This window comes from Notolepis coatsorum (genome assembly GCF_963971535.1).
Source record: "Notolepis coatsorum genome assembly, chromosome: 2".
NCBI classification, from domain to species: domain Eukaryota; kingdom Metazoa; phylum Chordata; class Actinopteri; order Aulopiformes; family Paralepididae; genus Notolepis; species Notolepis coatsorum.
The window spans coordinates 100,769,846-100,790,661 of NC_140166.1; the positions used below are offsets into that span (position 1 = coordinate 100,769,846).

Below are 20,816 nucleotides of genomic sequence, written 5' to 3' on the forward strand. Positions count from 1 at the left end.
ACAGAGAAGATGCATTGGATGAAGCGTTGGAAAACGAACAGGGGGATATGTACAGGGATATCTTTAAACCACAGCTGTATGGTGAAGTAAGATAATGTGGAATACATACAGGATCTCAAATGACCGTATTCACACGGCTGACGATATTCTGTTGACGATGGTTAAAACGTTTCTTTTCATGTCGTGGTGTGGCTTCAGATATATTTGTTAACATTAAAGGAACATGCCAACATTTTGGGAAATTAGCTTATTGTCTTCTCCAGAGAGAGAGAGACAAGACGGTAGATACCAGTTTCCTCTCTGTGTGTTCAGTAGAAAGCTATCTGGCTGCACGTTAGCCTAGCTTAGCACAATGAATGGAAGCGGACAGTGCCGGGAGAGGTGTTTGGGAGAGGTGTTAGTTGGACAATGCCTAGGCTAACCGGCACTGTCCGCTTCCATTCATTGTGCTAAGCTAGGCTAACGTGCAGCCAGATAGCTTTCTACTGAACACACAGAGAGGAAACTGGTATCTATCGTCTTGTCCTCTCTGGAGAAGACGGTAAGCTAATTTCCCAAAATGTTGGCGTGTTCCTTTAAAGGTGCTGTAAATTATATTTCATTGTTAAAATAAGTGTTAAACAGCTCTACATTCTGACAGCCACCACTGATATACTATAGAGTGTTTGGTCAGTAACATGGGTCTCCCAGTCCCTCCACTCTGCAGTAAACACTCCTGTTCCCGTCCCAGAGAACTCCACACTGCAAAAATGGTCCAACAAAAATAAGAAATAATAGTTTTAAGCAATTATGTGCTTAAAATAAGTAAAATAATCTGCCAGTGCAGTAAACAAATTAGGCTTGGCAAGATGTCTTGAAACAAGTAAAATTGGATAAAGTGGGAACGGGATACCAGGAAATATATTTTGTGTTTACTGCAGAGTGGAGGGACTGGGAGACCCATGTTACTGACCAAACACTCTATATCAGTGATGGCTGATGGAATGTAGAGCTATTTAACACTTATTTTAACATAAAATACCACCTACATTTACATTTATATTTAGTCATTTAGCTGACGCTTTTATCCAAAGCGACTTACAAGTTATGTATGACAAGTCAGCAGGAAGGGTACAACTCTTTCAGCTGAGTAACAATGATCAAACAGTGCTGAAACGTGGATGCTGCAATACTGAGTGCATAGACATAACACATAGTATAGTAGGATGAGTGCATGGTAGTATAGGACAGTAAGAAGGTTAGTGTTTTTTATTATTATTTCAGAACACTTACAGCACCTTCAATATGTGTTTGTGCTGCTTGTCTGAAGTTCTCCGGCTGGCCCGGCACACCGGCAGAACTCTGACCATGCAGCTGCAACAACCTTGAGCTCAATGCTCTAAAGACAGTGGAGATGGTAGTGGACTTCCGGAGGAAAGCAGCCCCGCCCCCTCACAGCATGCCGCTTTCTAGGCATGAAAATCTCCTGGGATTTGAAGTGGGAGCTAAACATCATGGCCCTGCTTAAAAAGGCCAAAAAAAGAGGATGTTCTTCCTCCGGCAGTTGAAGAAATTTAAACTACCGAAGACCATGATGGCCCAATTTTACACGGCCATCATTGAATCCATCCTCACCCACTCCATCATCTCCTGGTTCCCCGCTGCAGCGGCAAAAGATCTTGCCAAGCTGCAGCGGGTGATTCGCTCCGCGGAGAGGGTGATCGGCTGTCCCCTGCCCTCCCTCAGGTCCCTGCATGACTCCAGGGCGCTGAAGAGGGCAAGAAAGATCATGGCCGACCCCTCCCACCCCGGCCACTGCCTCTTCACCCTGCTCCCCTCTGGGAGAAGCCCCCCCCCCTCCGCCCCCAAGTGACACTGGCACAATAACAATGACACTGGCAAGAATACTGCACTGGGACTGACCTGGAACTCTGCACTGCACTTTACACTTTATACATTTTAGAATAGATATATATATATACTTATTCAAATGATTAATCCTGCACTGCACTGTCTTTGTCCTGTGTCTGTTGTTGCTGTTGTTATGTGAAAAGAAAATGTATGGAAAAATGCATACTCTGTAACGCTGAGACAATTACCAATGTGGTTACACATTGGCTTAATAAAGGAATATGAATCTGAATATGAATCTGAATGTGACTCGGTATGTCAGCTGCAACGTTTACTCCACTTGCATATTTCATACCTCTGTGTCAAACAATCCGCGTTCTCCCTCTAAGTCGGGCCAACTCGGAATCAAAGCATGTGTGTATCACTCACACTTGGCCCTGGTGGAGGAGTGGGCTCTGGAGCTCTTGGAGGGGGGCCTATCTCTGCTGCGTCTGTGCCCAGAGGAGTAAGAGGAGGAACGGGGCCGCTTGGCCAGACCGGGCCCTTGGGACAGAGGAGGCAAGGACACTGGCACACGTTGGTAGTCATAGACCCTGTTGAAGGCAGGACACACAAACACATGATACACGATAAAACACATGGCTGCATGATAAAACACATTACTGAATTTTTTTCGATTGCATAAACACTCAAATCTAAATGGAAGGAGTCAGAAGAAGAGTGAGGGTGAGAAGGAATCTAGGGAGGAGGAGAAGGAGGTAGAGGAAGAGGTGGATGCCGTGCCAGAGGTAGAGGCTGAGGTGGAGGTAGAGGAAGAGGAAGACCTGAAGCAGTTTTCTTTCAAAATTTCTTTTTTTATTTGTACATATTAATATTTTATGTTTGTCTGATATTTGCTGAGCTTACAGTGTTATGCACACTACTGTAGTAGCATGAGAACTGGGACATGTTTTGATTCTCCATGTTGACATGTTGACTGATTTGGGTATATGGAGAGAAATAAATTGTATTTTCATCAGTCTGCAGCACTGGTCTTGCAGTGTTTATTGTATATTTACACATTATCTGTGTACTTCACTTTACTGTGTACAGTAATCACTGAGAAGTAGAATTGTGTTTTAGGTTAAGCTCAGCAGTGTGTAACTGGTTCAAACAGAATTAAGTCATATAAAATGAGTGTGTTTCATATTGTAACAAAATATGTTTTTCTTTTTTATAGATGAGTGTATAGTTTGTACAATACTGTTTCATTTAGCAAAGGAGCATGAGGTGTTCTGCTAATTGTGTGTAGTGTTTTGAAAAAACGCTGTTTTAAAAATTGTGCTTAACCTACATGATGTACTACATGATAGGGCTGGGCGATATGGCCTCTAAATCTAAATGATATCACGTTATTCTTTGGCTCTATCACGATACACGATATATATTGCAATATTTTGACATTTCCTCTAAAGCACTTAAAAATGCTTGATTTAACCTATTGATGGATACGGTCACACAAATATGATGATTATAATAGTCCCTGCAACATATGTCTGCATTAAACCATGAAGATGCTTTCAAAAATAATTAAATTAAAAGTTTCAAACATTTTAAAAGAGTAGTCTACTGACACACTAATACAGAAAGAAAATTATTAACATCTAACATTATATAAACACTCTTGGGTGCCTAAGACTTTTGCACAGTACTGTGTTTTCTATCCACTTTAGCCAAAAATACACACACATATATACTGTATGGATGAGGGTTTGTGCAAAACATCACGATGTCCACGATACGTTTAAAAAGTGTATCGTTAATGAACTGTACCCGATATTTATTTAATATCGTCATATTGCCCACCCCTACTACACGATAAAACACATTCTACATAATAAAACACATTACTCCATGATAAAACACATTACTACATGATAAAACATATTCTACATATTAAAACACATTACTCCATGATAAAACACATTACTCCATGATAAAACACACTACTACATGATAAAACACATTCTACATAATACAACACATTACTCCATGATAAAACACATTACTCCATGATAAAACACATTACTACATGATAAAGCACATTATACATAATACAACACATTACTCCATGATAAAACACATTACTACATGATAAAACACATTACTACATGATAAAGCACATTCTACATAATAAAACACATTACTCCATGATAAAACACATTACTACATGATAAAACACATTACTCCATAATACAACACATTACTCCATGATAAAACACATTACTCCATGATAAAACACATTACTCCATGATAAAACACATTCTACATAATAAAACACATTATACATAATACAACACATTACTCCATGATAAAACACATTACTCCGTGATAAAACACATTACTCCATGATAAAACACATTACTACATGATAAAACACATTCTACATAATAAAACACATTACTCCATGATAAAACACATTACTACATGATAAAACACATTATACATAATACAACACATTACTCCATGATAAAACACATTACTACATGATAAAACACATGATACATAATACAACACATTACTCCACGATAAAACACATTACTACATGATAAAACACATTACTACATGATAAAACACATTATACATAATACAACACATTACTCCATGATAAAACACATTACTCCATAATGCAACACATTACTCCATGATAAAACACATTCTACATAATAAAACACATTACTCCATGATAAAACACATTACTACATGATAAAACACATTATACATAATACAACACATTACTCCATGATAAAACACATTACTCCATGATAAAACACATTACTCCATGATAAAACACATTCTACATAATAAAACACATTCTACATAATACAACACATTACTCCATGATAAAACACATTACTCCATGATAAAACACATTACTCCATGATAAAACACATTACTCCATGATAAAACACATTCTACATAATAAAACACATTATACATAATACAACACATTACTCCATGATAAAACACATTACTCCATGATAAAACACATTACTACATGATAAAACACATTCTACATAATAAAACACATTACTCCATGATAAAACACATTACTACATGATAAAACACATTATACATAATACAACACATTACTCCATGATAAAACACATTACTCCATGATAAAACACATTCTACATAATAAAACACATTCTACATAATCAATCAATCAATCACATTTATTTGTATAGCATGTTTAAACATGACGCTTGTCAACCAAAGTGCTTCACATAGCTAAGCTAAGTACAAAGAAAAGTATAAAATAAACAGAAAAATAATATAAAATCAACGGATAGACAAAGGAAAAACAGAACAACACGTCAACAAGTACGGCAAGAGTCAAAGTGAGTCAGAGAAGGCCAGGCGATATAGGTGGTGTTTGAGTTTTGATTTAAAAGACTCGATGGAGGGGGCAGATTTGATGGACATGGGGATGCTGTAATAAATGCTGTAATAAATGCTGTAATAAATGCTGTAATAAAACACATGACTCCATGATAAAACACATTACTACACGATAAAACACATTACTACATGATAAAACACATTATACACAATACAACACATTACTCCATGATAAAACACATTACTCCATGATAAAACACATTACTACACGATAAAACACATTTGTAACTGAGGGGTACAATTCCCTGACTATTAATCAAGTATTGGTATCATTAAACCACTACCGTCTTATGTACATTATTCTGGCCATACCGTACACAAGTATATGATGAGAACTCCTCCACAATGATACGGTTTCCACACAAATACTCGTTTAGAATATTTATTACAGCAAAGGTATTATATTACATTACTTAGATGCGCTTATAAGGCAAAGAATGTGCGTAGGCAAGTCAATATGGATATTAGGAATTATATCTCTGGTACTCTGGGGAGATAGCTGGAAAGGGGTTACTACCGGTTGTAAGCCAGCAGGGGGAGGCAATGCTCTATGCAAAGTCAATGGTTCCACAGGCGATCTTACTCCCTGTGTCAGCGGGGAAAGGCAGCTGTAATCCCAGTGTGCGCGCCGCACAGGTGAAGCCGTAGAGCCTCTGGTCCAACCGAGACGGGCTCGAGTGATGTCCTCACGGTAGATCCCACACAGCAGCGGGGTAGACGGTTCTCTGCTCCAGCCGCCACAGTCAAAGCAATGAAGAATAATAATAATCCTGCCGGAAAAGGCTCTGCTGGGGAGAGCCTCCGGTGCGCGGTGGTTCACAGTTGAACTTGACGTTACTATCCTATTAGCACGCGGCAATAAGTGCTCTATGTAGACGCACAATTACTCACTTCACGTGGTCTTTGACTCGTAATGAAGGCTTACTAGTAAGGAGCGAACGATACGTTGAACAAACGTATTAGGATAACACAACTCTATTTTGGGGCAATACGAGCCCTACTGCACCGCACGTTGCATAGTGGGTGAGACGTCACTTGGGTAACTGAACAAGACTGAACTTCAACTCGAACTGAAAGGGAAGTTCTGGTATTCGCCTGCGCCATATTTATATGTACGGAGAACAAATAGTGCCTATCTCATTTCTGTCGCCGTATCCCTGGGCAGAGCTGGGCATGTTGAGACAAGTCATGTCGGTAGCTTTCAAGTCGGCTCTAGGGGCACGGCACTGGCGCTGGTGGCACGCCATCCAATAGGAGAATGAAATATTATGGTCTGTACTACTAGATTAAAGGGACATTCCGTGTATATGTACAAAGAATATACAAGGGATATCAAACGATATATAAATATTATGCAATATATATCAATCAATAAATACATATATTCGGTTTAATCTGACCCTTTGTAACAGCCGCCCCCTAATTAGTCCCACCTAATTAGCTAAGCAGAGACAGATTAACCGCACTGTCCACTACTCAATGTCTGTTGTGAGGGTAGGCAGGTCACAAAGTCAGGGGTCATGGTCGTCATTAAGCGAGTCGGGGAGCCTTGGCGACTCTATCAGCCTCGCCACGGGTCGGTTGTAGGTCCGCCCTTGGCCGAGCACTTCTGCCACTCTGACCTTCCCGTCGGCACCAGTGGTCACTTTGCTTACGCGGCCGGCCGGCCACGCAGCTCGGGGTAGTGACTGGTCCATGGTCATGACGACTGGACGGGATGAAGGGGGGCTTAGGAGGAAGCGGGCCTGAGACTGCTTTGATCTGTGCTTGGCTGTGCTTTCTCCTCCTCCGTCTGTTTCTCTTGTTTGCTCTGTACCCCATCTGAGGAGGGGCCGGTCCCGGCCGCCCCGTCAAGGAGTCGCTTGGGGTGCTGGGTTCGAGGTCAGCTACGTCTGAAGCGCAGCTGAGGGGGGTGGAGTTCCGAACTCCCTCTGGTGCCCACGGTTCTCTCACGGGCCTCTCGCTTAATGTCAATAGCCTCTGCTGTACGGGGGAGAGGCCGGTGTCGCTCGCCTCTGTGTGTAGGCAGCGTGTAGACGTGGGTTGACTGTCAAGTCCGTAGAGGGGGCCCTGGAGCGTCCATCCCAGTCGGGTCTGAACCGCGACTGGGCATCCTTTGGGTCCGACGTGGGCCGCCTCAATTGGGAGAATGAGGTCCGCGTGGTCGGAGCCGATGAGCAGGGTCGGTGTGGCGCCGTCGATAAGCGGTATAGGTAGTTGACGTAGGTGCACATACTTAGCCATCAGCTGTGGGATGGGGTAGGTGTACTGAGACAGGCCTATGTCGTGGCTGGTGAAGACGTTAGTTATACTATACTGCTTCTCGGGCTGGTCCACCGCTGCTATCTTGAAGGAGACCCTTTCACCCTTTATGGTCTTCTGGTCCCTTCTGATGGTGCGTATGGTCATGGTATCTTTGACACCCCGCAGGCCCAACTGGGCTGCTGCGGAAGCGAGGAGGAGAGTCTTTTCAGACCCATCGTCCAGGACGGCGTAAGTGTCCAGGACCTTGTCCTCGTAGCTCAGGAGCACTCTGACCACTTTGAGGAGCACACGGGGGGTCCCGCTATGCTGGTCAATGTGGAGCACTCCTGTTGGTTGGTTGCCTTGGACCTTCTGGTGGGCTCCGCACCGTGCTGCGCGGTAAGCGGCGCCCGCCTGGGCCGCCCCTGCGTGCTAAGCGGCGCCCGCCTGGGCCGCCTCACGCCACTGGTCCACTTGGACGGGGTTCAGTGTCTTATATTCGGCGCACTGTGCCAGCCAGTGTCCGCCATCGCAGTAGGTACAGTAGGGAGCGGTCTGGTGGCTCTTCGGTACTGGTGCCACCGCCTCGGCATGGTACATCACCGCGACGGGCCCACTCTGTTGTCCTGGCTGACGCCTGTTGATGTCATGCAGGACCTCCAAGTGGGTGCCACCGCACCTGCTGCACTTCTTCTTCAAGCGGCACTCAGCTGCTAGGTGGCTGCGCGCGCAGCGGAAGCAGCGGCGGTGGTCCTTGGTCCACTGACTCACCTCGTCCGTGGTCAGCTTACCGAAAGTGTCGCATTGGTACAGCCGATGTTCTCCCTCACAGTACTGGCACTCAATCTTCCACTGGTCCTCTTTCGTCGAGGGGGTGTGGTGGTTCTTGTGCTGCGGTACTGATTCGGCTTGGTGCATAACGGTCACCAACCGGCGGTTATCCGTTTGTCCCCGAGGTCCGAGTCTTGGGCTTGGTCCACTCCATACGAACGTGTCGAGTCGTAGGCTACTGACCTCCCTGGCGAGGAACTCAGATAGGTCTAGGAGGGATGCCTCTGGACCGTTGGGGTCGCGGTAGTCTCTCTGCCGCCTGAAGCGCTCTTGTCGGGCGGGAGGGAACTTCTCTAATATCCTCTCTACATTAGAGTTAGCGTACAGTTCATAGATACCCTTTTCCTTTTGGGACCCCAGCATCCCTACCAGGGACTGTACCTTGATAGACAGGTCATCTAATGCTCGGTTGTCTCTGGCTGGGGGGAGACGGTCAATGTCTCTTATCTCCTGTATCACATAGTCCCATACGCGTCCATAATGTTGGTCGAGTGCTGCTAGAGCCGCTGTGTATGGGGTAGTAGAGTTGGCATAGGCCAGCGCTATATTGTGCGCTCGGGGCACCTTGAGGTGCTTCAGTAGGATAGCATACTTGTACGGTTCGTCAGCTACATCTGACAACATTGTCTCTAAGCACATTCGTAGCTCCGTGTACTGTGCTCTGTTCTCATGGGTGAAGTCCGGGATGGTCGGTGTGCCAAGGTACGATGCCATGGATGACTGGCACATCAGTGAGCGTTGGGGAAGAGGCCTCCTAGGCGAGTCTCCCCGTGCGTGTCGTCTTGGGCTGGTACTTGGTGGGTACCGAAGGTCGGGTACCCAGGTGCTGTTCCTCGGGGCTGACGGTGCGTCAAACTCACCCGTGAGTGGAGTCGGGGGTTTGTAGCGCAGGGCCTCAGGGCTAACTTCTGGGCTGTACTGGACCTCCTGGTCCAGAGTACGTTGCTGCTGGTCGGGGCTGTACTGGGCCTCCTGGGCCAGAGTACGTTGCTGCTGGTCGGCTTGACATTCCTCCTCTTCCTCCTCCTCTCCCTCTGCTAGGACCTGGAGTCTTCTGTTCAGTCTCTCGGCGTGGTCCGGTTCTTCCCGGTTGCTGGGTCTCGTATGGACCGGCCGGGGAGGGGGTTCGGAGACGTGGACAGGATCCTCCTGTTGGCGGGGTCCCGGGTCGCTTCGTCGGGTAGGGGAATGTGTCCTAGACCCATGTCTTGACGATCTCTGAGAGCTCCGTGCGGAGTGAGGGGGTGTCGCCATGGCAACCAGTTTGTCCATCAGCTCCGCCTGCAGCCGGTCGCGCTCTGCCTCGCGCTGGGCATGGGCTGCGTCGCGCGCTGCTTCGCGCTGGGCATTGGCGGCGTCGCGCTGCGCATTGGCGCTGGCCTGGGCGGCGTCGCGCTGTGCGTTGGCGGCGGCGCGCTGGGCATTGGCGCTGGCATGGGCGGCGTGGAGCTGTGCATTTGCGACGTCGCGCTGTGCATCGGCGCGGCTTCTCTCAATGTTCTCTTCTGTCTGGAGGCGTCTGGTCTCCAGTCTTATGCGGTCGTCTTCACTCCTTTGTTGCGCCTGGAAGCGCTCTCGCTCGCCTGCAAAATGTTCGCGCTCGCGCGTCTGTTGCGCTTGAAGTCGATCGCGTTCGGTGGAGGCTGCCAGGGTGGCGATGAGTGCTTGCGCCAGCATCTTGTCCGCCTCGCTGGGGGAAGACGCCGTTCGGGGCGATCGGCTCCCGGCAGTACTTGTTGGAGATCCGTTCTCCTGTTGCGTACCGAGGAGATCCATCTCCTGGGTGCGCGTCTCTTCTTGTGGTGGGTCGGGTTCCATCCCGGGAGGGCTTTCTTTATCCTGGAGCTCTCCGGGGACTACCTCGTCGACGTTGTCTGGGGATAAAGTCGTGTCAGTTCCCTCCTGGTCCCCACCGTGAGCTTGGTCAGTTACATTAGAACCCATTAGGGCCTCTGTTGGCGGGGTAGCCTGGTTGATAGGGTCGGACATAATTTTACTATCCGCTTTAGTTATTTTATCCGTATTTAACTTCCCTTTAAAGCTAGGTATTGGACTGACAGCGTATGCCTCTAGATAGGGAGGTGGCTGCCGTCTGCGCTGCGGGCGATCTAGCTTAGGAGAACCGTTTGTGGAGTGTTCGTCATCGGCCATGTCAATATTAATATTATATTAATATTACGCTAATTATTATCCGGCTCGAAGGACCAATTGTAACTGAGGGGTACAATTCCCTGACTGTATTAATCAAGTATTGGTATCATTAAACCACTACCGTCTTATGTACATTATTCTGGCCATACCGTACACAAGTATATGATGAGAACTCCTCCACAATGATACGGTTTCCACACAAATACTCGTTTAGAATATTTATTACAGCAAAGGTATTATATTACATTACTTAGATGCGCTTATAAGGCAAAGAATGTGTGTAGGCAAGTCAATATGGATATTAGGAATTATATCTCTGGTACTCTGGGGAGATAGCTGGAAAGGGGTTACTACCGGTTGTAAGCCAGCAGGGGGAGGCAATGCTCTATGCAAAGTCAATGGTTCCACAGGCGATCTTACTCCCTGTGTCAGCGGGGAAAGGCAGCTGTAATCCCAGTGTGCGCGCCGCACAGGTGAAGCCGTAGAGCCTCTGGTCCAACCGAGACGGGCTCGAGTGATGTCCTCACGGTAGATCCCACACAGCAGCGGGGTAGACGGTTCTCTGCTCCAGCCGCCACAGTCAAAGCAATGAAGAATAATAATAATCCTGCCGGAAAAGGCTCTGCTGGCGCCGGGGAGAGCCTCCGGTGCGCGGTGGTTCACAGTTGAACTTGACGTTACTATCCTATTAGCACGCGGCAATAAGTGCTCTATGTAGACGCACAATTACTCACTTCACGTGGTCTTTGACTCGTAATGAAGGCTTACTAGTAAGGAGCGAACGATACGTTGAACAAACGTATTAGGATAACACGACTCTATTTTGGGGCAATACGAGCCCTACTGCACCGCACGTTGCATAGTGGGTGAGACGTCACTTGGGTAACTGAACAAGACTGAACTTCAACTCGAACTGAAAGGGAAGTTCTGGTATTCGCCTGCGCCATATTTATATGTACGGGGAACAAATAGTGCCTATCTCATTTCTGTCGCCGTATCCCTGGGCAGAGCTGGGCATGTTGAGACAAGTCATGTCGGTAGCTTTCAAGTCGGCTCTAGGGGCACCCTGGCGCTGGTGGCACGCCATCCAATAGGAGAATGAAATATTATGGTCTGTACTACTAGATTAAAGGGACATTCCGTGTATATGTACAAAGAATATACAAGGGATATCAAACGATATATAAATATTATGCAATATATATCAATCAATAAATACATATATTCGGTTTAATCTGACCCTTTGTAACAACATTACTACATGATAAAACACATTATACATAATACAACACATTACTCCATGATAAAACACATTACTCCATGATAAAACACATTCTACATAATAAAACACATTCTACATAATAAAACACATGACTCCATGATAAAACACATTACTACACGATAAAACACATTACTACATGATAAAACACATTATACATAATACAACACATTACTCCATGATAAAACACATTACTACATGAATGAAAAAAACACATTACCACCTGATAAAACATTACTACATGATCAAACACATTGTTGCATGATAAAACACATCACTACATGATCAAAACACATGACTACATAATAAAACACATTGCTGCATGATCAAAACAGTTAATGTAACATTGGAACTGAGCATGTGTGAAGGTTTGTGTGTGTTGTCAGATGACTGCTATCACAATGGTAAATAAAGAGGCATGACAACACTAAGTGCATGTGACATGGAGAGGAAACATTTCACACACACACACACACACACACACACACACACACACACACACACACACACACACACACACACACACACACACACACACACACACACACACACACACACACCTTTATGTATAATTATATAATTACATATAATTACATATAATTATTCCCTTTTTCTCTCTCTCACTGTGTCTCTGTTCTCACAATATCCCTCTATCTGCCTGTCCATCTGCCTCTGCCTGTCTGTCTGTCTGTCTGTCTGCCTGCGTGTCTGTCTGTCTGTCTGTCTGCGTGTCTGTCTGCATGTCTGTCTGTCTGTCTGTCTGTCTGTCTGTCTGTCTGTCTGTCTGTCTGTCTGTCTGTCTGTCTGTCTGTCTGTCTGCGTGTCTGTCTGTCTGTCTGTCTGTCTGTCTGTCTGTCTGTCTGTCTGTCTGTCTGTCTGTCTGTCTGTCTGTCTGTCTGTCTGCCTGCCTGCCTGCCTGCCTGCCTGCCTGCCTGCCTGCCTGCCTGCCTGTTTGCCTGCCTGCCTGCCTGCCTGTCTGTCTGTCTCCATTTATCTTTTCTCATCTACTGTACCTCGTCTCCCTGAGGACAGCCCCATGTCCATATCTTTCTCTGAATCTAATTGGTTCTGTCAGGACCAATCACAAGCTACCTACTGCCAGGCTAGTAGTGTATCACAGTCACACTCTTGTGTGTTTATTTGTGTGTGTGTGCGTGTGTGTGTGTGTGTGTGAGTTTGTATCAAGGAAGAGCGAGACTGATGTGACATCTGTTCCAGGAGAGCAGTCAGGCCTGGATGCGTGAATACTTTCGACAACAAATGTTTGTTTCCGCGTTCGAGTTTTGCGCTCTGATTGGCCAGGTCATGTGACATGTGCGTCAATCGTGGGCCAGCAAGTTCTGCGCCTATTTCCGGGTCTAACAGCCTGCAAACTACCTGGCGTTCTATCGCCCTGCTCTAAGACAAACTCTAACCTTAACCAACTTCGAAAGAGCGCCTAAGCTTAACCAGTGTAGAAACTTGCGGTCCCACGATTGGCGCACATGTCACATGACCAGAAACGCGTGGGCCAATCAGAGACGCGGAAACAAACATTTGTTGTCGAAAGTATTCAGGCGGCCTGGATCCTTTAGTGACATTGACACACACGACTAGCATACGCCATTGACTGGCATCATGTTGTTAGTGGAGCTAGCTGTTACCTAACAGTCGTTAGTGGCACTGGCACTTTGAGACTGGCATTATGTCATTAGTGGCACTAGCTGGTACCTGGCAGTCATCACTGGCACTTTGAGACTGGCATCATGTTGTTAGTGGCACTAGCTGGTACCTGGCAGTCATCACTGGCACTTTGAGACTGGCATCATGTCGTTAGTGGCACTAGCTGGCACCTGGCAGTCATCACTGGCACTTTGAGACTGGCATCATGTCGTTAGTGGCACTAGCTGGTACCTGGCAGTCATCACTGGCACTTTGAGACTGGCATCATGTCGTTAGTGGCACTAGCTGGCACCTGGCAGTCATCACTGGCACTTTGAGACTGGCATCATGTCGTTAGTGGCACTAGCTGGTACCTGGCAGTCATCACTGGCACTTTGAGACTGGCATCATGTCGTTAGTGGCACTAGCTGGTTCCTGGCAGTCATCACTGGCACTTTGAGACTGGCATCATGTCGTTAGTGGCACTGGCTGGTATCCTGGCAGTCATTAGTAACACTGGCACTTTGAGACTGGCATCATGTCATTAATGGCACTAGCTGGTACAGTGGCGGCGGGGCGGAGGGGCTAGCGGGGTCTTAAGCTCCCTGTGAAAAAGGCTGAGCCCCCCCTCCCCCAGTAATGACATCACATCCTGTCATTCTTTGTCGATGGTCAAATTTCATATATATATAACGGAATGTAAGCCATTATCGTCCACTCAGAACCAACCTATCCAAATTCTGCCACGCCCCCTTTTGCGTGGCATTCTGGGGCTTTACTCAAAGCCCAGTCGGATTTTGACATCGAAAGCTAGGTGATGTGAAATTGTTGACAATAATGAGTGTGCTCTCCCATCATCCAATCAAAGTGATTGACTGATTGACACCAGCTGAGTGATGGACTCATTAATATCAGCTGAGTGTGTGTATATAAGAGTGACCTCCACAAATAAAAATGTTGCTTCCTTGATACACAAATCCTGTCTCACAGCGTTTTATTCCTTCTCTCTATATACTGTATAGTCCAGGTTATGATGTCTAGCCAATACGCAATATCCGACATTCAACAGGTTATGGGCCCAGAGCGCTAGAATCATGACGACCAGACAATCGGAAGGGAATTCGCTTTGGTCTCGTCTAGCGTTTGACGGAGATGAACAAAAGTATGAACTGTGGGAGACTAAGTTCATGGGCCATCTCCGGCTACAGAGACTAAAGGACACTCTCGAAACGGATCTCCCTGACGAGGCGTCTGCTGTCGAGTTGAGAGAAGATGGTGAGAAAAACGCATTGATATACGCAGAGCTCATCCAGTTTCTGGACGATAAGAGTTTATCGCTGGTAATGTGAGAAGCGTCTGATGATGGACGGAAAGCCATCGGAATATTGCGCAATTATTATGCGGGTTCAGGGAAGCCAAGGATTATCAGTCTCTATATAGAGCTGACTACACTGCACAAGTCTAGCAGTGAAACGGTGACTGACTATGTAATTCGGGCAGAAAGGGCAATAACTGCACTGAGAAACGCAAATGAGACTTTGAGTGATAGTCTACTCGTGGCTATGGTATTAAAAGGACTGCCCGAGGCATTTAAACCCTTTGCGATACATGTCACACAGAGTGATGAGACTATAGTGTTTTCTGAGTTTAAGACTAAGCTCAGGAGTTTTGAGGACACTGAGAAAATGCGCGTTACCACATCGGATGACAATGTTATGCGAGCCCAAGCCCTGTCTGACCGGGGTGCACAGAATGCCCAGAGCGCGCGCATTCAGAGCGCACAGCGTACAGACATGATATGCTACAGATGTGGCCAAAGTGGGCATATGAGAAGGACCTGTCGACGCAAGCTGTGGTGTCACCACTGTAAAAGCTCCACACATCAAGGGGCGACCTGCAGACGGAGACCGGAGCAGAACGATGCGCGAGGCGTGTCTGTGCAAGTGAGTTGTCATGACAACAACACATATGCGTTTCTGACGAGGGAAGGCGATCCAGGACGTGGTGTTAAGAAGAAGGGCCTGATGGTGGACACCGGTGCGACTGCGCATATAATCACCGACCTGGCCAAGTTCAAGGTATTCGATGACGGATTCCAGGCCGAGTCTCACTGCGTGGAGTTGGCTGACGGCACGAGGAGCAACGGGGTCGCAGAGCGCAGAGGGGACGCGGAGGTGTGCTTGATTGACAGCAGAGGCAGGCGACTGACTACAACACTGAGAGGGGCGCTGTACATCCCCTCATTCCCGCAGGACATCTTCTCTGTGAGAGCAGCCACCACTGGTACTGGAGCCACTGTGATCTTCAGACAAGGAGAAGACGTCCTACAGCACAGAGACGGTACTGAATTTCACATCCATGAGCATAATAGGCTGTATTATTTGCCCATGGTGGATGACCAATGTGATCAGAGCAAGGGCTGTTTTGATATACAGACATGGCATGAAATTCTAGGACACTGCAATTATGCTGATGTTGAGAAACTCCAGCCTATTGTTGATGGTATGACTATTAAAGGGAAAATTGACAAGTCTAAATTGAACTGTGAAGTGTGCACTCAGGGAAAGTTTGTACAAAGCTTCAACAGGAAGCCTGATGTGAGAGCCAAAAAGGTTCTAGAGTTGGTACACACAGACCTAGCAGGTCCTATTGACCCAGTGTCCATAGATGGGCATAGATTTACACTTTCGTTTACTGACGACTACTCAAGTACTGTGTTTATCTATCATCTGAAGCATAAGAGTGATACTGTGCAAGCAACAGAGCAGTTCATAGCTGACACCGCCTCATATGGGAGGATCAGACGCATCCGGTCTGATAATGGCACAGAATACACTGGTAAAGAGTACCAAGGGCTACTGAGGAAAAATGGTATAAAGCATGAGACGTCATCACCATATTCGCCACATCAGAATGGTACTGCAGAACGCCAGTTTAGGACTCTTTTCGACATGGCTAGATGCATGCTATTAGAGAGCAAGCTCCCAAAAGCATTATGGCCTTATGCAGTACAGACTGCAGCTCAAGTAAGGAATAGATGTTTTAACAATCGCACTAAACAGACACCTCACATGCTGCTGACAGGGAAACGTCCTAATATGTCTAGGATGCAGAAGTTTGGAACTCTGTGTTATGCCTACAGACAGCACAAGAAAAAGTTAGACCCTAGGAGTGAGAAGGGCTTCTTTGTCGGGCATGACAAGAAGAGCCCAGCTTACCTGGTTTTCTACCCCGACAGTGGAAAGGTGAGGAAGCACAGGCTGGTCAAATTTATGCCAAAAACAGTAGGTGAGCAGCAGACACAGACTGAGAGATCCATAGATGATGAGGATTTTGGTGGGCCACTTAGGGCTAGCACAAGCAAACAAATGGATGCTAGTCCAGAGACTGCTAAACAGCAGATTCCTGTGACCAGGCCAGAGAACAGCCAGGATCAGGCTAGAGAGGAACAGGAGGTCAAACAGGAGTCTCCACGCTATCCTTCTAGGGACCGGAAGAAGCCAGATTATTTTGGTGATAGTGTATATGAAGTAAGTCAACCCCAGACACAGGTTAATGTTGATTATTGTTACAAAATGTTGTGTAACATACCTTTAACTTACAGTGATGCAGTGAAGTCACCCGAATCAAAGGAATGGGTCAGTGCCATGGAGGATGAAATGCAATCACTGAGAGAGAACGGTACATTTACTTTGACCAACTTGCCACAGGGCAAAGTTGCAGTGGGGGGTCGATGGGTGTATGCTATCAAGAAAAATGCAGATGGTACAGATAAATACAAGGCACGATATGTTGCTAAAGGCTACAGTCAGAAAAGGGGTGTTGACTATGGAGAGACTTTTTCTTCCACAGCCGACCTGACAAGTGTCAGAGTATTGATGCAGAAAGCTGCACAAGAAAATTTGATTTAAAATCAGATGGACGTTAAAACTGCCTACCTACATGCACCGATAGATTATGAGATATACATGGAACAGCCAGAGGGTTATGAACAGACATCTGGAGAGGCAGTTAAATCATTTTGTGTCCTGTACTGTGCAGGACAGTGATGCAACAGTAGCAGGACAGTGGATCACAGTGATGTAGCAGGACAGTGATGTAGCAGGACAGTGATGTAGCATCACAGTGATGTAGCAGGACAGTGATGTAGCAGGACAGTACATCACAGTGATGTAGCAGGACAGTGATGTAGCAGGACAGTACATCACAGTGATGTAGCAGGACAGTGATGTAGCAGGACAGTACATCACAGTGATGTAGCAGGACAGTGATGTAGCAGGACAGTACATCACAGTGATGTAGCAGGACAGTACATCACAGTGATGTAGCAGGACAGTACATCACAGTGATGTAGCAGGACAGTGATGTAGCAGGACAGTGATGTAGCATCACAGTGATGTAGCAGGACAGTACATCACAGTGATGTAGCAGGACAGTGATGTAGCAGGACAGTGATGTAGCATCACAGTGATGTAGCAGGACAGTACATCACAGTGATGTAGCAGGATAGTGATGTAGCAGGACAGTACATCACAGTGATGTAGCAGGACAGTGATGTAGCAGGACAGTGATGTAGCATCACAGTGATGTAGCAGGACAGTACATCACAGTGATGTAGCAGGACAGTGATGTAGCAGGACAGTACATCACAGTGATGTAGCAGGACAGTGATGTAGCAGGACAGTACATCACAGTGATGTAGCAGGACAGTACATCACAGTGATGTAGCAGGACAGTACATCACAGTGATGTAGCAGGACAGTACATCACAGTGATGTAGCAGGACAGTGATGTAGCAGGACAGTGATGTAGCATCACAGTGATGTAGCAGGACAGTGATGTAGCAGGACAGTGATGTAGCAGGACAGTACATCACAGTGATGTAGCAGGACAGTGATGTAGCAGGACAGTACATCACAGTGATGTAGCAGGACAGTGATGTAGCAGGACAGTGATGTAGCAGGACAGTACATCACAGTGATGTAGCAGGACAGTGATGTAGCAGGACAGTACATCACAGTGATGTAGCAGGACAGTGATGTAGCAGGACAGTACATTACAGTGATGTAGCAGGACAGTACATCACAGTGATGTAGCAGGACAGTTAAAGGTGTATTCCACCCAAATGGTTAGCAGGACAGTGATGTAGCAGGACTGTACAGTACAGTACAGTGGACAGTGGTAAAATGGCTGCAGGACAGTTAAAGGTGTATTCCACCCAAATAGTGTTAAAGGTTATAACCCAAATCGAATGATTTAAAGGTGTATTCCACCCAAATTGTTTTAAAGGTTATAATACAGTAGCAGTACAGTGGATCACAGTGATGCAACAGTAGCAGGACAGTTAAAGGTGTATTCCACCCAAATGGTTAGCAGGACAGTGATGTAGCAGGACTGTACAGTACAGTGGACAGTGGTAAAATGGCTGCAGGACAGTTAAAGGTGTATTCCACCCAAATAGTGTTAAAGGTTATAACCCAAATCGAATGATTTAAAGGTGTATTCCACCCAAATTGTTTTAAAGGTTATAATACAATAGCAGTACAGTGGATCACAGTGATGCAACAGTAGCAGGACAGTTAAAGGTGTATTCCACCCAAATGGTTAGCAGGACAGTGATGTAGCAGGACTGTACAGTACAGTACAGTGGACAGTGGTAAAATGGCTGCAGGACAGTTAAAGGTGTATTCCACCCAAATAGTGTTAAAGGTTATAACCCAAATCGAATGATTTAAAGGTGTATTCCACCCAAATTGTTTTAAAGGTTATAATACAATAGCAGTACAGTGGATCACAGTGATGCAACAGTAGCAGGACAGTTAAAGGTGTATTCCACCCAAATGGTTAGCAGGACCGTGATGTAGCAGGACTGTACAGTACAGTGGACAGTGGTAAAATGGCTGCAGGACAGTTAAAGGTGTATTCCACCCAAATAGTGTTAAAGGTTATAACCCAAATCGAATGATTTTAAAGGTGTATTCCACCCAAATTGTTTTAAAGGTTTTAATACAGTAGCAGTACAGTGGATCACAGTGATGCAACAGTAGCAGGACAGTTAAAAAGGTGTATTCCACCCAAATTCTATATGAATTGAAAATGGGGGACCCTGATGGAAACAAGACAAACGTCTTTCTCAGGTCTGCATCCCCTTAACAATTGTATGTATTGAGCCGTACTGTATTGTACCCATTCTGCAATCTGTTAAATAAAGTTTTCATTCATTCATTCATTCATTCATGGTTAGCAGGACAGCCCCATCACAATGTGCAGGAGGTGTGTACAGTAGCAGTACAGTAGCAGTACAGTAGGTGTACAGTAGCAGTACAGTAGGTGTACAGTAGCAGTACAGTATGTGTACAGTAGCAGTACAGTAGGTGTACAGTAGCAGTACAGTAGGTGTACAGTCGCAGGACAGTTAAAGGTGTAGTCCACCCAAATGGTTAGCAGGACAGCCCCATCACAATGTGCAGGAGGTGTGTACAGTAGCAGTACAGTAGCAGTACAGTAGGTGTACAGTATGTGTACAGTATCAGTACAGTAGCAGTGCAGTAGGTGTACAGTAGCAGTACAGTCGCAGGAGGGTTAAAGGTGTATTCCACCCAAATGGTTAGCAGGACAGCCCCATCACAATGTGCAGGAGGTGTGTACAGTAGCAGTACAGTAGGTGTACAGTAGCAGTACAGTATGTGTACAGTATCAGTACAGTATCAGTAGGTGTACAGTAGCAGTACAGTAGCAGTGCAGTAGGTGTACAGTAGCAGTACAGTAGGTGTACAGTCGCAGGACAGTTAAAGGTGTATTCCACCCAAATGGTTAGCAGGACAGCCCCATCACAATGTGCAGGAGGTGTGTACAGTAGCAGTACAGTATGTGTACAGTATCAGTACAGTGTGTACAGTATCAGTACAGTAGGTGTACAGTCGCAGGACAGTTAAAGGTGTATTCCACCCAAATGGTTAGCAGGACAGTACATCACAGTGATGCAACAGTAGCAGGACAGTTAAAGGTGTATTCCACCCAAATGGTTTTAAAGGTTCTAATACCCAATTGTGTTATGGTGTCTTCCCCAAATCCTTTTAAAGCTTATAACCCCAAATAGTTTGAATGAATAAATGAATGAAATGGGACTATGAAGTCTTTATTTGTAACACATGTGAGATGGGCAGCACACACGCATTCCTTTGGGGGGGTTGCCATTGAAATGTCATCTGCGCTTGACCCATCCTGTCATCCTTCATCCTGTCGTGGGTCCGCTCCAATACAATACCTTGCCAATCCAAGTGCTCCTGTTCATCTTCATCAGGGACGTGACAGCATTAGCGATCAGTTCTGCATGTTTTTCCATTCTTTCGTTTTTATTTTTGTATGTGTATTCCCACAAATAGCTTTAAAGGTGTAT

The 20,816-nt window shown here is 45.9% G+C and overlaps 1 protein-coding gene across 1 annotated transcript in view; it reads right to left on the reverse strand.

Annotated features, from left to right (window-relative positions):
• LOC311223473 (RNA-binding Raly-like protein) overlaps positions 1-20,816 on the reverse strand; it is a gene marked incomplete at both ends in the record, with an annotated part of 261,903 nt that overhangs the window by 18,723 nt on the left and 222,364 nt on the right. Inside the window, one exon of the mRNA XM_084308259.1 lies at positions 2,260-2,423. Coding sequence (XP_084164385.1) covers positions 2,260-2,423 — 164 coding nt within the window. The remainder of the gene's footprint in view (positions 1-2,259; positions 2,424-20,816) is intronic.